The 24624-nt window shown below is 41.9% G+C and overlaps 1 protein-coding gene across 28 annotated transcripts in view; it reads left to right on the top strand.

Annotated features, from left to right (window-relative positions):
- The window catches only part of RIMS2 (regulating synaptic membrane exocytosis 2), a 513992-nt gene extending 490682 nt beyond the window's left edge, over positions 1–23310 (top strand). For all 28 annotated transcript variants that reach the window (XM_066624817.1, XM_066624816.1, XM_066624825.1 and 25 more), the window contains 5 exons: positions 13606–13747; positions 15068–15180; positions 16639–16740; positions 18068–18207; positions 21728–23310. In XM_066624817.1, the coding sequence (XP_066480914.1) occupies positions 13606–13747; positions 15068–15180; positions 16639–16740; positions 18068–18207; positions 21728–21946 (716 nt within the window). In that variant the 3' untranslated portion in view covers positions 21947–23310. The remainder of the gene's footprint in view (positions 1–13605; positions 13748–15067; positions 15181–16638; positions 16741–18067; positions 18208–21727) is intronic.
- Positions 23311–24624: the final 1314 nt, after the last annotated feature.

Below are 24624 nucleotides of genomic sequence, written 5' to 3'. Positions count from 1 at the left end.
TGCTTATATTTTGCCATGAGCATCTGATTAGTCATTGGGCTACCTCTACCAACAAAATTCTACATTAGTGTTGTGAAAAAAGTTTTTATTTTAAAAAGCCTACCTAATGGCTGAAAAAATCAAAGTCTGTTTTATAGTGAGACTTGTTGCCCAATCCTGAGGCCTCAGAGCACTGCCGGATCCCAGCCCTACCTCCCACTCCCCACCCGCTTGCCCCTGGGCCCACCCACTGCCCGCCCTCCCCTTGCCCAGGAACACCTCCCTGCTCCCCGCCTACCTGCGCTGGATTGGCCAAGGCTGGATTGAGCCCATAGTCATATATACAACATATATATGTTCAGGCTTGTGGAATCTTAAGATCATACTATTAGAGTTTAGTTGCATTTATAGGTTTTGTTCATTTTTAACTATATAATGAACTATTAGCTGTTGTGACTTGTCTGTTGTGACTTGTCTGTCTGTATATTTAGGGGAAAATTGCCATCACAGCCATTTTTGTGTTTTACAGCATTTTATTTTGTAAGTTATAAATTAGGGGGAAGTGTTGTTATTGCTTTTATTTTATGGATTTAATGGAACTTTATGGATTTTTATATTATCTTGGGCACCATTTCATAGAACGGTAGGTTGGAAATGGTAAGAATTCTGTGTTTAGATTTCAGATATTTATGAGTTGCCTGTCTGATTCAAAAACTGGCTGCTCAACCTGATGTGTAAGAAACTTGGTCTTTAAAGAGAATTCAGTCTTCTAGGACAGAGGAGATTCCGTGGTCAAATAGCTGCAGTATATGGTTTGGTTATTCATCTTTCTGTGAAAGAAGAATGGGGAAGAAATGGAAGGGGGGTTTTCAGGCTCAGTGCTCACTCCTGATCTCTTTGAAGAAGGACAAGGGGGAAATGTCTGAGTAGGCCATTATCAAAAGTAGAAACCTGTTTGATGCATAAAATACTAATCTGTCTATGCACAGGCTTCTGTCCCTGCAGAACACAGGAAGTAGACTGAATTCCATTCACATGTAGGGCACTGAGAATTAATTATGTACACTGCGAATTCATTGTAATTCATCAATCTGTAAATGAAATGCCACATAAAAGCCCAAACTAGGAAACGAAAAGTGATGAGAAAACCTTTTGATGTACTTCATAATATGCATAGTGTGGCAAGTTTTATTCATATAACCTATTTTTATTAGTGAGAACGCTTTGCAGAGGGTTTTAGACCAAACAAAGAGAAGTCTAGTTGAGCATATGGATGAAGGTTTGTTTCTTATTTCAGTCCACAAAAGATTGCCCCAAAGTAAAAAATGAACAGAACGTTCATTCAGCAAACAGTGCATTTTCTTTTACAAAAACGTCGACACCTTTTGTTTCTTAAAACTAATGTACTTTAAGAGAAAAGCAAAAGAAAATGTGCTATATTTAGAGAATAGTAATTGTTCTTTAAACAGGCACTATCTTTTTTATAGGTTAAGATTTCCCTTTCTTTTTCTGCTTGCATATTGCCTGCTAACATAGCCCTTGTTTTATATTTGACAAACAGGTTTCATCTGCATTTTAAAGCAAGTTATATGAACAATGTGAATTTAAGCAAAGGGAGGTGACTCTAGAGTCAAACTGGTCCCTTACATCAACATCGTTCCTTTGAAACCATCCCCAGTGCAAAAAGTAATCATTTCTTCAAGTAATCTTTCAACAAATCTGTAAAATAATTTAGTCCATTTTTCACAAGTGTTTTGTCATTTGGCTGATGTCCTTGAAGTAGTTGGGGTTTGTACAGGGATACATTAAACTGGGAAGCTTGTACATCTCCAAAGCTACACTTTCTGCTCTGTCAATACTTGGACATAAATGAAGACCCCACAGGCAGTTCATCAGGAACCCTGCAATCCTTTGTCTGCCTTCAGTCTTGTCTTGCGTAAACAGGGACACACTTAGAAACAGACACACACCCTCCCCTTCCATGGGTAGTCACTGAGACTGGCTAGCTAATGTTCCCTCGTCCCTCACCACTTTTACTAAACAATTATCAATATATAACCTGATTTATGACAGCATAGAGTAGAAATTGAATTACAAAGCTTTTATTCTTGGATGGTCCCTGCAAGACATCTGGACCAATAGTGCAGGAGCTCTCCATTGACTTCAGTGGGTATGATACTTAAGACAGATTTTCAGTGTGCCATTTTACATGCATGGGTAAAGGAGAAAGAACCAACCTGAGAGCGAACAGCACACAGTTAAATTCCTGACTCTTCCCTCTTGATGCCCTCAACTGTGCACATTTCCCATCACCCCACACAGGTATAGTTATAACTGTTACACCATCTTAAATTTACACCAGTACAATATAACTACATTGTCACAACTTCACTTATTCCAATTTAATTAGGAGTTATGCTTGTATAAAGGATTTATTTTTGTCTTCCAGTCCTTGTCCAGCCAGCATGAGCTGAAGATAGGATTGTGCCATTTTCACCACACAAGCACGTAGTCATGTCCCAGCCGGAGTTTAAAAGGCATTTACATTGTCTTCAACTGGAAAACCAGAAAGTGGACCTGGCAAAAATGGGGAACTGCTTGCTGTGTTTTCAATACAGCAGCAGGCTCTTCAATGGAAGGAAGAAAATGGGGACTAGCCTGAAAGATCTTTCCTGTGTTGGTGCAGATGCCCAATAGCAGCTACTCAGGAAGGGCAGAGGACCTTCCTTAGGCTGCAATGGTACGCCTAAGGACTGCAGTCCTATGCAGTTTCCTGAGAGTAAGTCCCATTGAAGACAGTAGGACTTACTTCTGAGTAGACAAGCACAGGATTGTACAGTGCTCTAAGTGAACTGTGGGAGATAATACAAGAATGAAGCAGGTGCAGCTCCCCGGAGAGCGCAGACCCCTTCAGGTGTTTCCTGAGTCCTGCCCAGTGTCTGGCTGGACTTTGCGCTCTGGAGCCTGCCGAGCAGCGCCCGAGGGTCGGGTCAGGCTTGTCGGCGGGCGGCCAGCGCCTTTCCCACCCGTGACTCGCGATCGCAGCCGCCTGGGGCGAGCGCGGGAGCTGCTGTGCCTCGGCCCGCCCGCAGGCGGGGCGCGATGTGAGTGCAGAAGGCTGGGGCGAGCGGAGCCCTCCGCGGGCTGAGCGTCCCAGTGAGCCAGACGCCGCCGGGCGCCCAGGGCGGGAGGACGCGCAGCAGCAGGAGCGAGCGCGGCGCCGGGATGGGGAGGCAGCGCGCGCACAGTCGGGGCAGCCTCTCGGCGTCCTTCGAGGCGCTCGCCGGCTACTTCCCCTGCATGCACTCCGCGGAGGAGGAGGAGGAGAGGCGAGGCGCAGGAGGTGAGGCGGCCCCGGGCCGGCTCTGGAGCGGGCACGGGCTGCAGGGGGCGGGCGGAGCCCGGGGCTGCCCGTCGCGAAGGTCGCAACAACCCGCTGGGTGCAGCGCAGGAGCTGAGAACGGGGCGAGCCAGTGTTTGGGGGGGGTGAGCACTGCCTTAACTGCAGAGCCCAGGCTCACCGGGAGGGTAGACCTGGAGCTTGTGGCCATAAACATAAGAAGAGCCCCGCTAATTTGCCATTTGCTGGGTGGGTAGACCTGGGCTCCCATTCCCACTCAGTTCCATCAGCCACCAGTGCCCCACCCAGTGGGTGTTGCCCTGGCGCCTCATTTTGCTGCCTGCTGGTGCAACAATTGGGGGGGGCACGCACCCATGCCCCCTGGGTCCACCCATGGCTGAGAATGAAGCCAAAACTGGGACCAGAAGCAGGCTAGTGCTGATGGTGCTATTTAGCCTTCATCCCTACTAAGCGCCCTGATTATTTTCTGCACCACATTATTTTAAACTACTGAGCAGAATTAGACATGGCATGATGCCAACCAAAGTTATCAACTTTAAAGTCCCATTAATGTTAAGGGGAGGGAGATCTAACTATGTGATTGGGAAATCCCTTGTGGTTTCCTTGAGGAAAAACCCTTTTTCTTGGCAAGTTATCAATGAGGCATAACTCTGAAGTTTGGTCATTTGTTTATTATTCATAAAGAGTCTGCATGTGCACGGTTGATCTGCACTTAAAAGACACTCATTATTAAAGGTTGTCACATGGTTCTTTCACTAAGACACATATTTACATCAAAAAGTAACCTCATCCTGAGAGAACAGCTGCCTCTTGGTTCCTGACTGAACTGAGATTTGAATCTGTAACTTCCCAGCTCAGACTATTACACCAGGCAAACTATCATACATTACTATTACCATTCTAAGTATATGGTGTGATTCATTGGCAATGTGCTTCCCATACAATTCTGCATCCCATAGGTGACAATTCTGCTACAGTTTGTGCTCATTTTATGGGCAGAAGCAGGAAGAGGCCAAGAGCCCTTAAGCTTAGCTCAATCATAGATTGTTGCCTCTTCCAACTCACTTCAGTCATTCACCCCTCTTATGTATAAAGAAATAAAATTAACTTGGAATTGATTAAAGGCAGTGTTGTTCCAGGTTAACAGAGCTTGTAGGATGTCCCAATTGACTGCAGGATTCTGTTCCCATATGTTATAAAACTCTATGCATTGTAATAAGTTCTATCTAATCATAACAGCGCAATCCTACCTAAACCCCCTCCCCCACTGATGCAGCTGTGCCAGTAAAGTACGCATAGCTTCTGCAGGAGGGGGGAGGGCAGTTGGAAAAGTCTCCTTGGAATAAGTGAGCTGTTCTATGGCTGCTATTTTGCAGGTGTAAGTCCCAGGCCGTTACACACCTCTGGTGCATGCAAGTGCCACTGATCCTGCTCCTGGACTGCCTCTTTCCCTACCTCCTCCCCAGTTGTGAACTCCACCTCCACTGCCATCTGACTTACCTTTCCTAGTCTGATGGTGGGCCTCCTGCATCGCCATCAGTTGCAGCAGTGTGTGCAAAATGGCCAGTGTGGAGCACTGTGTGCGCTACTGGAAACCATTTTATGACATCCAAAATCTGTTCTGCTGTTGTAAACCCCTCTGCATGCCAGCCCATTCCTGAACAGAATAGGGCCATTAGTCCCATTTAAATTAATTGGATTTTCAAGTCATGACTAACTTTCTTTGAATATCACCCAGTAAGATTGTAAATGCATTTTAATATCCGGTATAAACCAAATGTAAATACAATGTGTACCACCTCCTCTTTGCAAAGCTTCTGGGATTTGTCATCCTGCGTTTCTTGCACATGTTAGCCTTCATGTCACCATCTTTCTTAAATAAAGTGTCCTTGATAGTCCCCATCTGTTGTTTGAGCAAACTGCTAAGAAAGAAAGGTTATAGACACTGGCAAATTGGAGGGCTACAAGCTTTAACAAACATAATCATTAATCAATCAACTCAGTATTAAGCAACTTGAGCTCTTACTTGTTGATTGGTGGAGGTATTTAATCGGAAAAGGCAAATATTAATCAATGAGGCTTAGACCTAATTACATACATTCTTATTTTTTGAGATGACTTTTGTTCTCCTGTGTCCATGTAACAGAAAAAGAAAATATTTAAAATAGGACCTCTGTCTAACTGTCTAATAGCACCTCTGTCCATGGTAGCTTTGTTTGTTGAAGTGTGAGTCAAGTAACTTTATGCAGTATCTCAGAAATACACCTATGTTTAGAATTTGATAATATGCATGTATTTGAATATATTGAGTGGTTAAAAGCGAGTGATTAACCTTTTAATAGGTTGACAATCTTTCTGAATCATCATAACATCGTTTTTATTGAATCTGGGAATTCCTTCCCAGTTTCCTTCCTCTATGGGAAAATAGCAAGTATTTGTCCATACGCTTGGCATGGGGTATACGTCCTGTGATGAACACAAAAATCCCCTGAAATCAATTTTATCCATGTCATATAAATGTTTCATGATCCTTGTATTTTTACACAATGGGTAAGTCCATTCATTCTTTAGACCAAAGCACTGAGCTCTTAAGTGCAGCTTGCATATATAAACTTATAAGACAGTATATGTTCATTTTTACTGTCATTACATGTGTCATTACTACAGTAGCATGGGTGGATTTCAGCTTTTCTATCTTGGGGAACATCTTAAACTTCTGAATAAACTCTTCCAGTGCTTTCTACCCATTTCTGCCCAACTCTAGGGTGCACATATTTGATCCTTGTTGTGTATATGCAACGTTGGGCAGAAGTGGCTTAAGATGCCCTCCCTCTAGTGGACAGACAGGTGCCAATGCTATATGCCTTAGGTGTTTGGCTGTTTGAGAAGACCTTTGGCATTGGTTAATATTGACTATAGTGGGGCTCTCACACCTTGTTGATTTCATCCCACTGGGTTTTCTTTTGAATTTTTTCATGCTGTTTTTAATTTGTTATAATTGATACATGATGTTTCTCAGTTAGAGGAAGGGGGCATTCCATGGCTGTCCTGTCTTGCCGCTATAAGGCTGCAGCCACTGGTGGCACTTAGATTGACTCGGGGGAAGGCAGAACCAGGGCTGTAAAAAGCTCCAACATGCAAAGGTGCACTTGCAGGTTCCCAATTGCGGCCACAGTCTCCCCTGAAGGAGCCTGTTGCCAGAGAGGAAAAACACACCGACTTCTGCCCATGAAGGGCCCAATCTGACTAACAGGGGAGATTGGCAAGGAAATCACTCTGCTGCCATCCTGGTGCCAAAAATGGTGAAAATTCTTCTCAGAAGGAGCTTTGAAGAGGCACAACTTTCCCTCCTGCAAGGTAGGGCTGAACTGGGAGCCCTGCACGCAGAAGGAAGTCATGCTATTCTTCAGTTGACCCTACCTGCCTCCAGTGCAAGGGCAAACCCACACAAAGGAATGCTTCTTCCTCTAACAAGAACCAGAATTACCAAAGGTAAGAAATTCTTTTATTTTATGATGATTTTATTATTATGTTTGTATTAGCAGTTGTTTTCTTGTTTAAAAAACTGCCCTAGGTCATGGGCAAAGGGTGGTATACAAGTTTTGTAAGTACATAAATAAAATAAATGTTAAGCAGCACAGGAGAAAAGATGGAAACCTCAGAGACCCAGAGGTCAAGGGGTCAGATAGTAGTATCCCAGCACCAACTTCTGGAGCCCATTCTATAGGAAGGAGTGAAACTACTGCAGAGCACTGCCCCTCCAAACCCAGCAGAATACTATGGTTGATGATACCAAAAAGCCACTGAAAGTGCGGCTTGCAGGGATGCACACCTCATGTCCACTGCATGTTGTAAATCATCCACTAGGGTTACCCTGGTACTTTCAGTGGTGAAACTAGGCCAGAACCCAGATCAGTAAGGATGTCAGTAAACTTCACCACCAGCTTGAACACCTTGTCCAGAAATGGCAAACTGAAAACAGGCCAATAAGTTCCATAATACCTCATCCAAGAAGGTTTTTAAAACTGCTGTCTTTAACACTTATTTCTATGTGAAAAAAAAACTGAAGCTAAGTTTGGATAGGAGGTGAGAGCATACTGATGTGTCTCAAGGTCCATCTGCAAAAATAGGTCTTAAACTGAGTCATATGTATGTCAGCTCAGTACTGCTTCTTTGTATCCTTCCTGGGAAAGATTTTATTGAATTAAAACCAAAGAAAGAAGAGCAGATCATTTCAGTCTGTATGTGTATACTTTTATTATTGTTAAAATATTTATTTCAAATGTTAAACAAATTTGATGTCCTTCAGCTTTCAGTAACTTACTTGAAAACACAGTAGAGACTTTGCAAATGCTGAAAAGCTAGCACTTCGATACTGCAAACTAGCACATGGATGCAAAAACCTGATCAAAAATCTGCCAATGTACTTATATGTATGTTAGCTCTGTATGCTACTGCATATGGTTATAGAAATCAAAATATGAAAATATAGAACTTTGAGACATATGCATGCAGATGGCCATTCACCAATTTATGTGGCCATTGCAATCTATGATTGTCCCTTCTTATCCATTTCTCCATAAGAACATAAGAATACTCCTGCTGGATCAAGCCAAGGGCCCATCTAGTCCAACTTCCTGTATCTCATAGTGGCTCACCAGGTGCCTCAGGGAGCACTCAGAGTGAGATATCTGTATCCTGTTGCCATTCCCCTGCATCTGGCATTCAGAAGTAGGCTGCCTCTAAAACCCATATATTATATATAGTCATCATGCTATATAACCTGTGATGGATTTTCCCTCCATAAATCTGTCCAATCCCCTTGTAAAGGCATCTAGGCAAGGTGCCATCACCACCTCTTGTGGCAAGGAATTCCACAGATTAATTACATGATGGGAAAAGAAAAATTTCCTTTTGTCTCTTCTGACTTTCCTGCTGCTTAATTTTAGTGAATTCCCCTAGTTCTAGTGTTGTGCAAGAGGGTAAAGAACTTTTCTCTATCCATCCCATGCATAATTTTATATGCCTCAGTCATGTCCCCCCTCAGGTGCCTTCTTTCTAGACTTCTGAGCCCCAAAACCTTTCCTCATAACAGAGGTGCCCCAGCCCACTCATCATTTTGGTTGCTCTGTTTTGCGCTCCTTTTCCAGTTTCACTATATCCTTTTTGAGAGATAGGAACCAGAACTGGACATAATACTCCAGACAAGCCTGTTTTTAATTAACCCGAGCATGGAATTGGCCTTTGTCACAGCTTCCACACATTGGATCGACAATTTCATTGAGCTTTCCACCACCACCCAAGTTCTGATCCATCACAAACAGTTCAGATCCATTGGTGTATGTGTGAAGTTTAGATATCTTGCCCTTATGTGCATTACTTTACATCTCCTTATACTGAAGCGCATCTACCATTTTTGCTACCATTCCCCAAGTTTACAGAGGTCCTTTTGGAGCTCTTCACTATCCCTTCTGGAAAAGTTTAGTATCTTCTGCAAACTTGGCCACCTCACTCCTTTATCCCAAACTCTAGGTCATTTGTGAACAAATGGAAAAGCACCAGCCCCCAGACCAATCCTTGGGACACACCACTTTTCATATTCAAATAGGAATTCCATCCAAATAGGAATTCATATGTGTAGGTTGTAATGAGTTCCCTTGCAAATGGTTGCACTGTGTGTGATACTAGTCGAACATGACAGTATATTGCTTATGACTACCGTACCTCTACATTATTTAATTAATTTATTTTTATTTTATTTTTCACATTTCTATACCGCCCTTCCTCCAAAGAGCTCAGGGCGTACACAGGTGTACACAGCTGCTCGCCTCCTGTGAGGTAGGTGAGGTGGGTGAGGCTGAGAGAAAGTGACTGGCCCAAGGTCACCCACAAGGTCACCCACAAGGCAGTCTACACTGGCAGAATGTGTGTTTCACCAGCATACAGCCCCAGTAGTATTGGGCTGTGTCTGTGATATTCAGCGTCCACAATTTATGGAAATGTTCCCTGCCTAGACAACTGTATACCATTTGCTACTAAAATTAATGCATGAGTAACGTCAAACTAGAAAATAATTATCTTAGTAGCACTACTTGTTTTGAGTTGCTTAAGATGCATCAGACATTGTTAATTAACTCCTGGGTCTCATTTTGGTATGTTAATGAGTGATTGACAATAGCTGTATCCCCAATCTTCATGCAATATATAAAAATTAAAAATACATTTATGTTTACTTAAAATCATGAGACATTTTTTTAAAAGTTGCATTAAGTGATTAAAGCAAGTGCAAATAAGATTATATAATTTTGCATACCGAATATAGGACAGTAATAATGTCTTTGTGAACACTGAAAATTACATTACTCTATTTCAGATTCTCTGGATTTAATTATATAGATTTAGTTTAAGATTGGAATAACATCATGTAAAGCTGTCTATTGATCCCTTACAGAATTAGTTTTGTGCTAGACATAAGAACTGCCCCGCTGGATCAGGCCATAGGCCCATCTAGTCCAACTTCCTGTATGTCACAGCGGCCCACCAAATGCCCCAGAGAGCACACAAGACAACAAGAGAACTGCATCCTGGTGCCCTCCCTTGCATCTGGCATTCTGATGTAGCCCATTTCTAAAATCAGGAGGTTGGACTTACACATCATGCCTTGTAACCCGTGATGAACTTTTCCTCCAGAAATTTGTCCAATCCCCTTTTGAAGGCATCTAGGCCAGATGCCATTAATGATCTTTCTGCAGGTTCACCTACAGAAGCCTTGTTGCGACTTTTACTTCCTCTAGATCAGCAGTTTTCAACCACTGTGCTGTGGCACATTGGTGTGCCGCGAACAGTCCTGAGGTGTGCACTGGGAGTTTGGGGGAGGGTCATTTACCCTCCCCCAATGTAGGACAATTGTAGGACCATTGGGGGATGTGAGCCCCCCACCAGCAGCATGGTGTGCCTTTTTAATTGTCAAAAGGCAGATGGTGTGCCTTGGCAATTTTAGCATCTTGTCAGTGTTCCGTGAGATGAAAAAGGTAGAAAATTGCTGCTCTAGATAGTCAAGTTCAACTGTCTTCTCGACTCTCTGCCAGGTCATGGCTGACCCCGGCGGGGCCAATCCAATTTCCTCATGAAACCATCCAATTGGGTGTTGGAGCTTAAACCATCCAAGCTACAGATTTAGTCTACAAAGGGCAGGGCAGGCAGGGCTGGTAGACATAATGCCATGAAGAGCTGAGGAGCCCAGTTCTATCCAACATGATGCAGTCGCTATCCACTGCTGGAGGTTGTAGGCAGAGCCTGCTGCCATATCCTGACCCCCCTCCTGAGACGGGTCTCCTCAAATGTGCTCCCACTCAATAGCAGGTGCAGATCCAAGGAGACTCATCAGGGGTCGCCTGGTCATTACATGGGGTAAGGGAGCATAAGCTCTCAGTCATTTAAATCACCCAGAATTTAGTAGAAGTATCTGTTCTGTATAATTAAAAATTGCATGGATGTCATGTCATGGATTTGGCTTTACCATTCTAATTAAATATTTTTGAAATGTTTAGAATAACATTCGGCGTTTTATAGCATTGCGAAGTGTTCCAGCTGTTTCTTTCACGTGAAGCATAAAGTTTTGCAAAATATTTGTTGCATTTCATAGTAATCTGCTGATCTGAATAGGCTGTATAATTATAGAAATAGGAACTATTGGAGTTGCAAATGACACTTCTAGCATCAAACTGGAACGAATATTTGTTATTTGCATTATTTTTAGAATGAAAACATCAACAACATAAAATATTTCAACTCCGGTTTTAAAAATTCAGAGTTTAGCTCAACATGAAATGTTTCAAAACAGAGTTTTGGAAATTTTCAAATTTGTTGTTAATTTGCTTGCTTGAGCAGAAGGCACTTATGCTCACAGACAAATAGAGTCTTGTATGTTCACCAATTCCTCCCCAGTGCAGCTCCTCCATTGCATCTTACATTGTTCCTAATGGTTCCTGAACCTAAGGAGAGGCTTTGACAGGCAAAGAGAGCTGCTGAGGGAAGGAGGAGGTGGGAAAACCCCATTCCATGAGCACTGAGGTTCTCAAACTGGTGCATTGTGATGCCCCTACCTTAGAGCCTCAGCCCCTGGCCCCATAAGGGGTGGGGGAAGGATGAAGGCAGCAACACGATCCCCAGGATTGTGTCACTTATGGGGATGAAGGCGGGGTTGACTTACCAAGAGCTGCCGCAAGGTCCAGGAGTTGCGGGGAGTCTGTGCAGCCCTCCACAAGGCTCCCTAAGACTTAGAATACTGAGAAAAAGCTGTTGCAAATCACTTCCGCTTTTGTAGTCCCAGACTGGAAGTGGTTGGTGGTAGTTTTTCTCAGTATTCTAAGACATGGGAACCCTGTGGCGGGCTGCCTGGGGCTTCCCCCAACTCCTGGACCTTGCAGTGGCCTTCTGTAAGTCAATCTCCCCATCAGCCCCATAAGTGACACGATCCTGGGGATCATGTCACTGCCTCCCCCACCACCACCATAAAGACTTACCTTGGGAGTTTCACTCCCAAGAAGTTTGAGAACCCCTGCATGAGTAGAACTCCACTCATGGTTTTTAAACAGAATAACCATTTTTAGCATTTATGGTAAATAATTTTTTTTCTAAATTTTGCTTGTATTGTAACATGTTGTTCAATTTACAAAACAATGTATTGTTAACGTTATAGCATATGTTTTAGGTATATTCCATTGTATTTAAGTTTTGTTAAAACTGAATAACCTTAATGACTTTTAGTGTTTGAACTGTCTGAACAGTGGAACAAACTGTCATGTTGTGGATGTGAGAAAAATAATATGCAAGCGTGATGTCAAGGGGAGTTCTTTGTAAGACCTACAAGTTTCTGAAAGTATTAAGAAAAGTGTCTGCACCAGCAAACTGGAATTAATATTTCTATCCTTGCAAAACATCATTACATTTTAAATCACGAATTCTAACATAGTTATTTAAATTTTAGTCTCTAAAATCACTTCACATTTTAGCTGCGGTTCCCAAACTCTTCCAGAGTTCAGGAGCCTTGCAGGACAGGGGGGAATGCAGCGATGCGATCCCCAGGATCGCGCAATTGTGTGGGCACCAGGGACTTCCTTTTACTTACAAGACAAAGCAGCAGCCTCCCGGGGTTGCAGGGAGCCCCATGTCCACAAAGCTCCCCAGGCTGCAGTGAATGTGAAAATAACTATCACAACCCATTTCCAGTTTCTCAATCACAAAGTGGAAGTGGGTTGTGATTGTTATTTTCACATTCTTTGCACTTGGGGAGCTCTGCAGAGGCTTCTACGAGGCTTCCTTCACCCCCAGGAGGCTGCTGCTTCATCTTGTAAATAAAATTAATTCCATGGCAGCAGCATGATCCTGGGGATTGTGTCACTGCATTCCCCCCTCCCCGCCCTTTAAAGGGGCAAAGGTAGAGGTCCTTAGGCTGGGGTGTCGCAATGCCCCAGTTTGAGAACCTCTGCATTATAGCTATTTTTGGAGTTGATTGAAGTCCACCACCTTTGGTTACAAAGGGGAAAGTATACAGTTGCATGTGACAGCATGTTTATTTACTATATTCTGCTTCAGTGTCTTTTTGTAGCTTCAGATGGCTAGATGAAGCTTGACTGCACTGTACAAGTAATCTAGTAGTGTAACCCTATGCATGTTTGCTCAGATGCAAGCCTTACTGTGTTAAATTAGGCTTGCTCTCAGGAAAGTATATTTGGATTGCAGCCTAAGTCTGACATTTCATACTCAAACATACCTGTATCCATATATTAAGTTATAAGATATTGCATTACTTTGCATATGGGGTATTTGCATTACGTAGACAAATCAGTTTCAGTGGTTACCTCACTGGGTGCCCCTATAGATGTTCTTTTTCTTTAAGAATGTGTCAGGAAGTTAATGAGGAAAAAAAAAACTTTGTTATCAAAGTTGTTTTTATGACCACTTTGTAAATCTATGTGTTTAATAAATTTCAAGATCAAGCTTTTATGTTTATTGTCAGTACTGCCATAAAAAGCAGTCAATTGTCGATCTATTTTAAGGATTTGTGATGTTGTACTTAGCTGCACAAGTATGCAGCTCTAGGACTTTAAAATTTGATTGACGAGAAACCTGAGATGGTATGGATTGGAAAACTACTGTTTCAATATTGTTCTTCCACCTTTGCCGCTATATTGTTCTCTTTCAGGCATTTCCATCTTTTTCAGAGATTTAATACCACTAAGCTTTTTAATATATCTCTTCAGAAGCCGGTGGCAAGAAGTTAAAGAGCACAGTCCAGAGGAGCACAGAAACTGGGTTGGCTGTGGAGATGAGAAACTGGATGACTCGTCAAGCTAGCCGGGAATCCACAGATGGCAGCATGAATAGTTACAGCTCTGAGGGGAAGTAAGTCTGAGATGTTAGTTAAAAAGTTCTCAGCTTGGATTCAAGAAAATAAGGCGGCAATCCTATGCACACATTCCTGGCAGAAAGCCCCAATGAACACAGTGGGACTTACTTTTGAGAAGACATGCATAGGATTGCACATTATAAAGGCCCATAATGCTCTTCTTCTCCTGCATAGAGTATTTGTCTTATGGGGATTGCTATATGTGCATATCCCCTATAGAAGAAGAATGTGCAGCACACATTCCTCTTCTATAGGGGCGTGCCGAGCATTACAAAACACTGGTAGTGAATGTGTGTGTGTGCGTGTGTGTGTGTGTACATAAGTGGAGGACAAAGCAGGTTAATGAGAAAAAAACATTGTGGAGATGCCATGCTTTCTTTATGGTCCCTGTGCAGCCACATACATTGGATCTGCACGTGCAGAGCAGCATCTCAGAAATTCTTGGGCTTTAAAGTGCAGGGCTCTTGCCCTCCCTGTGAACAGCACATGTGCTACTGCACATGTCTCATGGGTGGGTAAACACCTTCCTGCCTAAGCAGCATCACAAAAGAGCATCTCTTCAGAATTTTGGGGAACTTTCTTTAATAACCTTTTTCAGAAATTTCTTCTTTTGTGTAGGTTAATATACAGTCAGTTCCTGCTACCTTCAGATTTTCTACCTATTGATTCGCTTATCCATGGGCAGGACTGACACCTCACACCATTTGTGGGATGTTCTCAGTTATCAATGATCTGCAGCCTTCTGAAGGTCTCTTACTTTGAGGAGGTCTCTGTGACAATCCATCAGCACCACAGAATGCAATGTGGCCCTGTTGGCATGGCTGCATCAGTGCTGGAAAGTTAGTTAAGATTGGGCTGTGTGTCTCCATCTGAAAGCAAACTTCATTTATAACAGACATGAAAACTTGGGTGAACAAACTGCAGCAACCTTGTAAGCTTTTGAATTAGCAACACTGGTCATTTGGCTTCAGGTCAGGCCTCAGACCAAGACAAAAGGTCATGGAGACCTTTAATACAAATATTATATGAATAATGGCAAAGGGATATAAATCCAGATTCATACTCCTCTGGACATAAAGGCCATTTTGTACCAAAAAGGAATGGCATTTTGGGGAGAGTGAAAGATACAGAGTGAAATCTAGTTTGCCTGTAACTGAATGTTTTAGGACACTTACAACACTGTTTTACCTTGACATTAACCTTAGATGTACATCTGTAAGTGAATACAGTGTTGTGGGCTAGGTTCATAACAGTCTATAGATTTTTAATTTTATACTTAAGAATCATGTTATTAAATACAATTTGTTTTCTTTTAGTTTAATTTTTCCTGGAGTGAGGTTGGCTGCAGATAGCCAGTTCAGTGACTTTCTGGATGGACTTGGTCCTGCCCAGCTTGTTGGGCGCCAAACCCTGGCAACTCCAGCAATGGGTAAGAAATTTTGCTATTGGGTTACGGTGTGGATAGGCCACAAAAGCAGGATCAAATAGTAACAGTTGTATGAAGCTTGAAGATAAATGTCAAAGCTGTCCTTTCTCCCTTTCGATCCTTTATGCTTGTAACCATCTACCAGAATACTTGTGTAGTTCTTCTCTTACTTCTTACAGATCCCTTCATAAGACTCACCTTTTCAGTTGAGCCTGTGGCACAAAATTTAGTCCGTGTTCCCTACTGAAGCTTAAAATATATGTAATTGAATCACAGCGCAATCCTAACTCTGTGCCGGTACAGCCAAGCTGCATGACCTGCGCTGTATTCAACTCAGGATTGGAGGCAGCTGGAGGTCACCGCAGGGTAAGGGGATGTTTTTCCCCTTACCCCATTTGAACCCCAGGCTGCCCTATGGGGCTACTTTGATCCGACCAGCTATTTAGCTGGAACACATCTGAGAAGCTTGTGTAGGTCTACCCAGCTCAGGAGTGGGGGTTAGGGTACAGCATGAACTGCCAACCCCCCCTACCCAGAAACGCCCCCTCCCTGCCACCCAACACACACCTGTGCCGGCCAGCACAGGGCGATCTAGTGCCAGCATGTCAGCGCATGTCATTGTGCAAGCACTGCCAGCTCTCAAGTCTGTGTAAACATGCTGGAAGAATTGGGCTGCCAGTCACATATGCTTCACTGGATTAACCGTATCTCTATCCTGCTTTCTCTTCCTGGTTGCCTTTTTTTGTGTTGGTATCTAGAGTGCAAGCCCCACTGGACAGGGATCTGTCCTCTCACTTTATGCCATGTATGTAGATGGTGCTATATAAATAACAACAGCTTCCCTCAAGTGTAGAAAAATCCAGTGTAGCCATGGGTGTTGACAAATTCTGGAAATCTTAAGCACAGATATTAGAATGTGGAGTTTCTAAATCATTCCTGCTCACAACTCCCTGTTTGCTTTTGTTTTTGCTTTTCAGCTTTCCAATAGCAATAACGCCTGATGAATTTTTTAAAGAACATTTCAAGTCCTTTGTGAAAGGCACAGTTTCAGTGAAAATGTAGCTGTTGACAGTAATACCAATAGTAAGAAAAATTAGAGTTAGACTTCTCATTAACTACTGATTTGGCTTGGCCTTGGAAAAAATGTATCCAGTGTATAAATCAGTTATAATGCCAATTCAAAATATATGGGGATTGTTTGTTGAGGGTGTTGGCACATGTGCTGAAGAGAAAGCAAGAGGTGATCCCAAGCAAGTGTTAATATAACTGATTTTTTGTCATCATAGTGAGCATGATGAAGACTTAAAGGCTAACTGCATGGTTTTGTTGGACTGTTAAAGGATTATGCTAAGTTTGAAATGAATGAATGATTCCCATTAAGAACACGGTTTTAATATAACAAATGGCTTCTTTTTTTTAAATTCAATACCTGGAAGTTTGTTTTTTTTCTTTCCTGCTTAGGTGATATCCAGGTTGGAATGATGGACAAAAAGGGACAGTTGGAGGTGGAGATAATACGAGCTCGAGGCCTTGTTGTAAAACCAGGTTCAAAGACACTGCCAGGTAAAAGAACTATGCTTAACTGACAATACTGTGACAGCACATTAGTAGTAATCTGATTCACAGTACCTAAGACTTACAAGCCATCTCTATATTGCACGCACAAGTGTGCATGTACATTCTCTCTCTCTCTCTCTCTCTCTCTCTCTCACATGCATATCCAAAGGATCAACAAATCAAAGTTGGAACAAACTTCTAACTTGTTTTTCAGTATAATACAGTGCTCTTATAACCCCTGGGGGCTCTTATAACCCCTGGGGGCTGGGGATAAGAATAGGCCCTCAGTTTGGCTGTACTTGTCGTAAGAGGCGACTAAACAGCGGTAGATGGGACTCGTCAGCCTGGGAAGGCAGCTCATCTGAGAAAAGGAAAACTCTGATCCCAAACCTCCACTGCCTTGTGGCTACATCCAGTTATGGAAAAGGCTTCAGGAGTCAACCTCGAGGCAAAATCCGGAGCCGGAGTCCCTGAGGCAGTTCATGGCTGAACACAGTCATGTTCTGGCAACTCCTGCGACGCCGCTGGAACCAACCGTATTGGCCTCTGCCTTTCCATTGGACAATTCCAGCGACGTGGAGAGGGGGGATTTGCTGCATGGGTAACAGCCTATCCTCCATACCTACTTTACCCAGGCTTCGCGCACTGGAGAGGACACTCTGTTCCAGAACCACCATTCAGAGCGTGACACCATAGTCTTCCAAGACTGAAGGATGCCAACTACAGTGCTCTTACAGAAATATCTCATAAAAGTATTGTAACTGCATTGCTAATGGCCTTAAAATTCAACATGATTTTTTAGTTGATTTTAATCAGTGAGCATATGTATGTATGGAAACTTTCTGTTCATGGAATACAGAACTTCAGCAGTTATGAATTATTTTTCTGCCTTGCTCCAAACTGGGAAGCCCTATATACCCTAAATCAGATGTTTTATTTTGGTTTTTTGCTGCTTCCTTTAATGTACTATGGAGCAACCATGTCCATATTGGTTGAAAACCAGATTTGCTTCATAATGAATTATTAATAGATGCATCCCCCCTTTTTTCCTATATTGTTTCCATCTAGAGGTCTTATTTCACACTTGCTGTGGAAGTGGAAGGAATGCTAAGGAAGTGGGAAGAATGCTTAGGAAGTGGGAGGAGGGACGATTTAGAACTGTCCAACTGCACAAGTGTCTCCCTTGGGGGAAAAAAAACTGCTAATGAACACAGTGTACGAGTAGGTCTTTAATTGAAGTATTATCAACTAAAGATATTGCACATGGTGCTAAAACAGTGTAGCTAATTGCATAATTGGTCCTCTAATAGATCTTCATTTTTTTCCTCCAAAGCACCATATGTAAAGGTGTATCTATTAGAAAATGGAGTTTGTATAGCCAAAAAGAAAACAAAGGTGGCAAGAAAAACGCTGGAACCTCTTTATCAGCAGCTGTTGTCGTTTGAGGAGAGTCCCCAAGGGAAGGTTTTACAGGTAATTTGCACCTACAGCTGTGGGTGTCTCAAATCCCCCCATTTCAGCATTGTTAACTGCATACACCTAAGACTAACTGCCCTTTACACTACCTTCAAGCAGAGCAATTTTGTACAGTCTCTTTTGCCATAACCAGCCTTTAAAATTGGGCCATTAACATAATTATTAATAGATGCACTCCCCCTTTTTTCCTATATTGTTTCATCTAGAGGTCTCATTTCACACTTTATTTCTATAAATTTTTATAAAGCTTTTCCTCCAAAGACCTCGGGCGATGTATACAGCTGCTCCCCTCCTTTTCTCCTCACAACAACCCTGTGAGGTAGGTGAGGCTGAAAGAAAGTGACTGGCCCAAGGTACCCAGGAAGCTTTGGAAATGGAAAAGGTGCAAAAGAAAGCATCAAAGGCTGCAGTCCTAACCACACTTTCCTGAGAGTAAACCCCATTAAACCAAATAGGACTTACTTCTGAGTAGACCTGGTTAGGATTGTGCCCTAAAATGATTAGTGGACTGGGGCACCTTTCTTATGAGGAGAGGCTACAGCGTTTGGGCTTCTTCAGCCTAGAAAAGAGGTGCATGAGGGGGGACATGATTGAGAAATACAAAATTATGCAGGGGATGGACAGAGTGGATAGAGGAATGCTCTTTACCCTCTCACACAACGCCAGAACCAGGGGACATCCACTAAAATTGAGTGTTGGGAGAGTTAGGACAGACAAAAGAAAATATTTCTTTATTCAGTGTGTAGTTGGTCTGTGGAACTCCTTGCCACAGCATGTGGTGATGGCATCTTGCCTGGATACCTTTAAAAGGGGAATGGACACATTTCTGGAGGAAAAATCCATTACTGGTTACAAGCCATGATGTGTATGTGCAACCTCCTGCTTTTAGAAATGGGCTATGTCAGAATGCCAGATGCAAGGGAGGGCACCAGGATGCAGGTCTCTTGTTGTCTTGTGTGCTCCCTGGTGGGCCACTGTGAGATACAGGAAGCTGGACTAGATGGGCCTATGGCCTGATCCAGCAGGGCTGTTCTTATGTTCATGGCTGAGAGGGGATTTGAACCTGGATCTTTTAGCTCTTCAATATGTTTCAAACATGCCAAGTTTATACCATGCACTGCCATCTTTCCAATATAAACTGAGAACTAAACTCCAGAATTAATTACATAGATTACTATGAATGTTTTACTTTGCTTAATGCAAGCTAAGGGATTCAACCCATATTCCACTGTAACAAATAGACAAATTCCTGTTATGGATATGTAGCCACATAACTCTTCAGTTCCTTCTTGTGCCTGAAGGTTCCCTGAAACTTAGTGCAAAAGGAATAAATACCAGACCTTTTAAAAGGTGAGAAAATTTTAAAAAAAATTGAGGGCAGATTGATTAATCATGTCATTGTTCTCTTTTAAAAAAAAAATTATGTCAAAGAAAGCCTATAGCTAAAATTCTTTCTGCTCTTATCTGAGAGTAACTCCCAGTTAACTTAGTGGGACTTACTCCAAGTAAATATCCATATGATCAGGGTGTACATTTACAGGGTTGTATCTCAGCATCCGAGGGGGTTCCTTTCCCAGAACCCCCATTGATGCCGAAAATTGCATTAAATGAAATCAGTTTTAAAAAATGTTCCTTTGCTCAGCAGTTTAAAAATAGCTTGGCTTACCATTGTAATGTGGAAGAGCAGCAGCAGGCAGGCAACACAGGCCAACACACATTTTGCTTCCTTAAACATTACACCAATTCCTAGGTATATTTGGGGTACCGATTCCAAAAATGGCATCCGTTTTGCCCTATCACATCTAGTTTTGGAGATATAGTATAGCCTCTTTAGTGAATGGTTCAAGCAGCTTCCTCATGAGGAAGCTGCTTGAACCATTCACTAATGAGGCTATACTATATCTCCAAAACTAGACGTGATTGGGCAAAACGGATGCCATTTTTGGAATCAGCACCCCAAATTCATATCAAACCACCATAAAGTTTGGGAAAAACTTTTCTGACCCTCAATTTTGTAGGCATGTGCAATCAATCAACAGCTTAGTTTCAGTTCACCCCAAGATAAGTGACCCCTCCCTTCCCCCTGAAGCAGGCAGTAGAATGCAAAGAAAATGCAAAGCAGAGATGGGAGGTGATAATCACTTCACCATTCTTTTGTTCCAGGGGATGTTCCAGGGGAAGGGAGGAGTGGCTTGCCTCAGAGTGAACTGAAACTAAACTGTTCTAAGACCCTAGAGAGAGAGTGATTGCCTGCCTGTTGCCCAGCCAAGTAAAGGGACATTTTTCCTTTAATTTAAAGGGACCCTCTCATTGCATTGAGATAAAACTTCTGGTGAAAAATTTGTGGATAATTAGGTTATACTTGTATTTTTTAAAGTGGAAGAAAGATTGAAAGTCTCCTTAGGTTTTGCTGTTAGTCTGTGCAGGAAGTCGGATGTAAGATAAGGTATCATTCTTACACAGTCCATTCTGTAAAAGTCACCGAGTTATCTTGTGTGCAATACATAGTAAGGCACCAAAGTCAGAAATTGGGAAAACCTCAAAATATGCATAAATATACCTGAATGAACTCACAGAGGAACATGGATTCGTTTTGAGCTTCATTATCCTATTTACTGTGTCTGAGTAAGGCCACAGCTTCTCACATTATCTACCTTAAGTGAGATTCTGAAACCTCCACAGATGGTTAATGATTCTAAATCAGGGGTGGACAAACCCCAGCCCGGGGGCCATTTGTGGCCCTCAATGACCCTCAATCCAGCCCACAGGGAGTTCCCTGTCTTAAATGAGCCCCTGGCCCATCTGAGACTGTTGGAGCCCGCACTGGCCCTCGATTGCCAGTCATGACCACCTGACACAAGCTGTGGGCTGAGTTAGAGCAAGGTCTTTTATAGTCTCCATGTGTTTTCTGCTTTTCCCTGGGTATTATTTTAACACACACACACACCCCAATTGCCTCTGAACAACATGTCTCCATGTGTTTGTGGCTTGGTCTGTGTTTTCACTATGCAAGAGGTGTGTGGCAAACAGTTCATGTGTTCTCATGTGGTTCTACATGCTTGTTATAATTCTCATGTGTATTATAAATAAACTTAGTAAAATTCATTCATTCATATAAGTTCTGACTCTAATGTATTCATTTATGTAAATTTATGGGCCTGATGGCTGCCAGAACTCCAGTGGTACATTGTGCTTTATGGTGGTTGCAAAAGGCAATCTACCATCCCACACAGCTGGCCTGCTGGAGCCAAAAAATCAAGGTGGGGAGGAGTGTGAGGTGGGTAAGGGGTAGAGTATAATGGGGGAAGGGAGGAGACGGGGCGGGGAGGTATTGGTGAACACCAGGAAGGGGGCAGTATCAGTGGCAGCAGCTTCACCTATATCCTATCGCCCTTTCTGGCCTTGATCTGCCTCCTGGGTCCACTAGATAGGACTAGGCTGTTAATGACCTGAAGAGTCTATTTTCCTGTTTCTTTTGCTTTATTCTAAACCACTTTATTCTTTTTTAACCCAACAGATTATCGTATGGGGAGACTATGGACGTATGGATCACAAATCCTTTATGGGAGTAGCACAGATACTTTTAGATGAACTGGACCTGTCCAATATGGTGATTGGCTGGTTCAAACTGTTTCCCCCTTCCTCCCTAGTAGATCCAACATTGGCTCCTCTTACAAGAAGGGCTTCCCAATCGTCTCTTGAAAGTTCAACAGGACCTTCTTACGCTCGCTCTTAGCAGCTGTGAAACTATTGTCATAGCAACCAGCGTTACTAAAAAAATTAACAGGTCGCAAACCCTGGTAACACTGCATGCTTAATGTTGTGTCTTCAGAGCCTGTTTCTAGGGCTATAATGCGATCCTGTGTTCTCAGAGGAAGTTGCACACATTGTGCTCTAAAGGAAGCCCTCAGGTGAAGAAGTGGAGCTGGAAAGAACTGAATAGTTTGGAGTTCAGTGACACTCACGTTTTAGTCCAATCTGAAGCCATGGATTAAACTAAAAGAATCAAGCTGTCTCATGCACCAAGAGTCCCTTTCAATGGCACATCTATTTTCTTGTTCCTTTTTCTTTATCTGCCCCTTCTCCCTTCCCCCACTCCCAGCCTGGTTATGCCACAGAAATGGAGCTACCCAAAGAAGCTATGCCACAAGTCATTGGAAGGATGGAAGAAAAAGGATCACTAAAACAAAGCCAGATGTCATGGCAGTTATTCACAGTGGAGGAAATTCACCTTATTAGAAAGGTTGAAGACTTACAATGGCAGGCTTCAGTACTCCAGCTACTGCTAGAATCAAATCCAGTGTGTGAACTCTGAAAAAAAAATTCTGTGGCTATACTGTACTGTATGAAATTAAAGAAACTTTTGCATGGACACAGATTATGCTGAACACTTAAAATTATTTTCTTGGGGCTGCAACTTGCAAAAAAAGAATAAATCAGCCATTTTCAACAATTTATATTATTTTTAAAAATAAATTTCACTAGTGCATGGTTTTAAAGGGGTGAGAATGCAACAGGGTGATAAGACACACCAAGTTTATCATTCTTTAAACCAATCATGGTCTGTGTTTTGGCAGACAAATGAAAAAAATTTCTAGCAAATATTTAAAATTATGTTTATGTGACAAGAAATAAGTGTAATATATTAAATTTATTTAAATGTAAAAGGTACAAGCCTTGTAAAGTTCGACAATATGTGCAAATTGTACACTTCTTTTCCCTTCTTGTCCCCCCTCCTTCCTTTTGCTCTGTCATTCCCTTCTTATCTCCCAGGATGATCATTATACTCTAAACCACCTACTTTTTGACTTATTACTCTCATGCCCCATATTTGGTTCAGGGTTGCAGATCATTCTGCATTTCTGAATTCTTTTAAGAAAATATTGTTTAAGAACTTTTTTCAAGCATGTTGAAAAGAATTTTGCAACATGGCTTGGGGAGTACATTACAATAATTCAGCATGTATTTGATAAAAAAAATTTGAACTTTTTGCAGTTTATTGTACAGTGCATGGAAACTTCTTTTTTTCTCACCTTCAAATTAAATTCTACAGCAAAATACTGGAATCATGTGGCCATTTGTAAACTGTTGTCAATAAATTTGTTTTCAGCACCAGCATCATTAATTCAAAAGTTGAATTATCATTTCTGTAAGGTCTTGAAGAAATTACAAGATAGCAGTCTAATTAAGTATCAGCATTTTATCATTTGCACTGAGCCAAACAAATTGGTACCCATTCAGGATCAAAGTATAGTAATTAAGCTGTTGAGTTCAAGTTTCATAAACCATGTTTGTGATGGGAAATGTGTGAATATGAGCCTGATATTAAAAATTAAAAATCTGAGGTTCAATCTTGCACCTGTTTGTTCTTTAAATTAATGGTACCTACATTCTAAGAGATGGCAGGATTGCATCTTCAGATTTTTAAACGCCTTAAATAAAGTTCATGCAATTTACTAGTTCTTTGACATCATCACCAAGAGCCTAAATACAAACATCACAGGTATTTAAAAGCAAAACAAACCTGTCTCCTCCCTATCTGGTAGTTCTGTACCATTGAAAGGAGGAGTTGAAATGTGGGGTACTGTTAGTCGAGATTGTTCATTAATGTCTCCTGATGAAAGGGAATGTAACTTATTAATGTTCAAGTGAACCAATGCCCCCCCTCCGCACCCCTGGTAACTTTAGATGCCTTTAACCTATTGTTTAACGTTGAAGCACTGCAATAATTTTTGAATATACATAATGTTTAAATTAAGGCCATGCACATAAATATTCTGATTTTCTATAAAAAATCTGTAATATTAACTCAAAATATACATGCATCATAAGAGGGCAAAAGTAATAATAAGTATCCCCTTCAAATGCCTTTTGCTTTATGTGGTGCAATGTGACAAATTAAAATTTTGAGCACAGTCTATCAAGCTTGTCTGAGAACTCTGCGCAAGCACCATTACAATGAATGGGGCTGTGCAGCTGTTGTGCCTGGTAAATTGCATCCATAAAACTTGACCTACAGTTATGTCTGTGTATCAGTGGAAAGACATAGTCATTGCTCCCCTCCCCATCCAAACAAAGAAGCTCTTGCTAGTGGGAGTTTAACGTGTACCAGAGTCCTTACAAAAATCACTTTTCACTACAAAGTTATAAATAATGGATAGGTGTGAATGAGGTTTGGTACATGTGTTGATTGAAATTGTTTAATCTCTGGAATATATGCAATCAATGAATTAAAAACATACATTTGCATTATCCCATAGGAGAAATCATTAAAAAAAAATAACTCTTCCTACTACCATGACATGCAACCATGCATTGTTTTGTGTGTGTTCCTATATAAAATTATTCCTAATTGAGACAAAAGGACATGACCGTATGGAAGGAATGTACATACTTGGTCATTATGCAGTATTT

Source organism: Tiliqua scincoides, chromosome 4, assembly GCF_035046505.1.
Source record: "Tiliqua scincoides isolate rTilSci1 chromosome 4, rTilSci1.hap2, whole genome shotgun sequence".
Lineage (NCBI taxonomy): Eukaryota > Metazoa > Chordata > Lepidosauria > Squamata > Scincidae > Tiliqua > Tiliqua scincoides.
The sequence above is the reverse complement of the archived record's forward strand: the minus strand, read 5'-3'. Positions and strand labels throughout refer to the sequence as shown.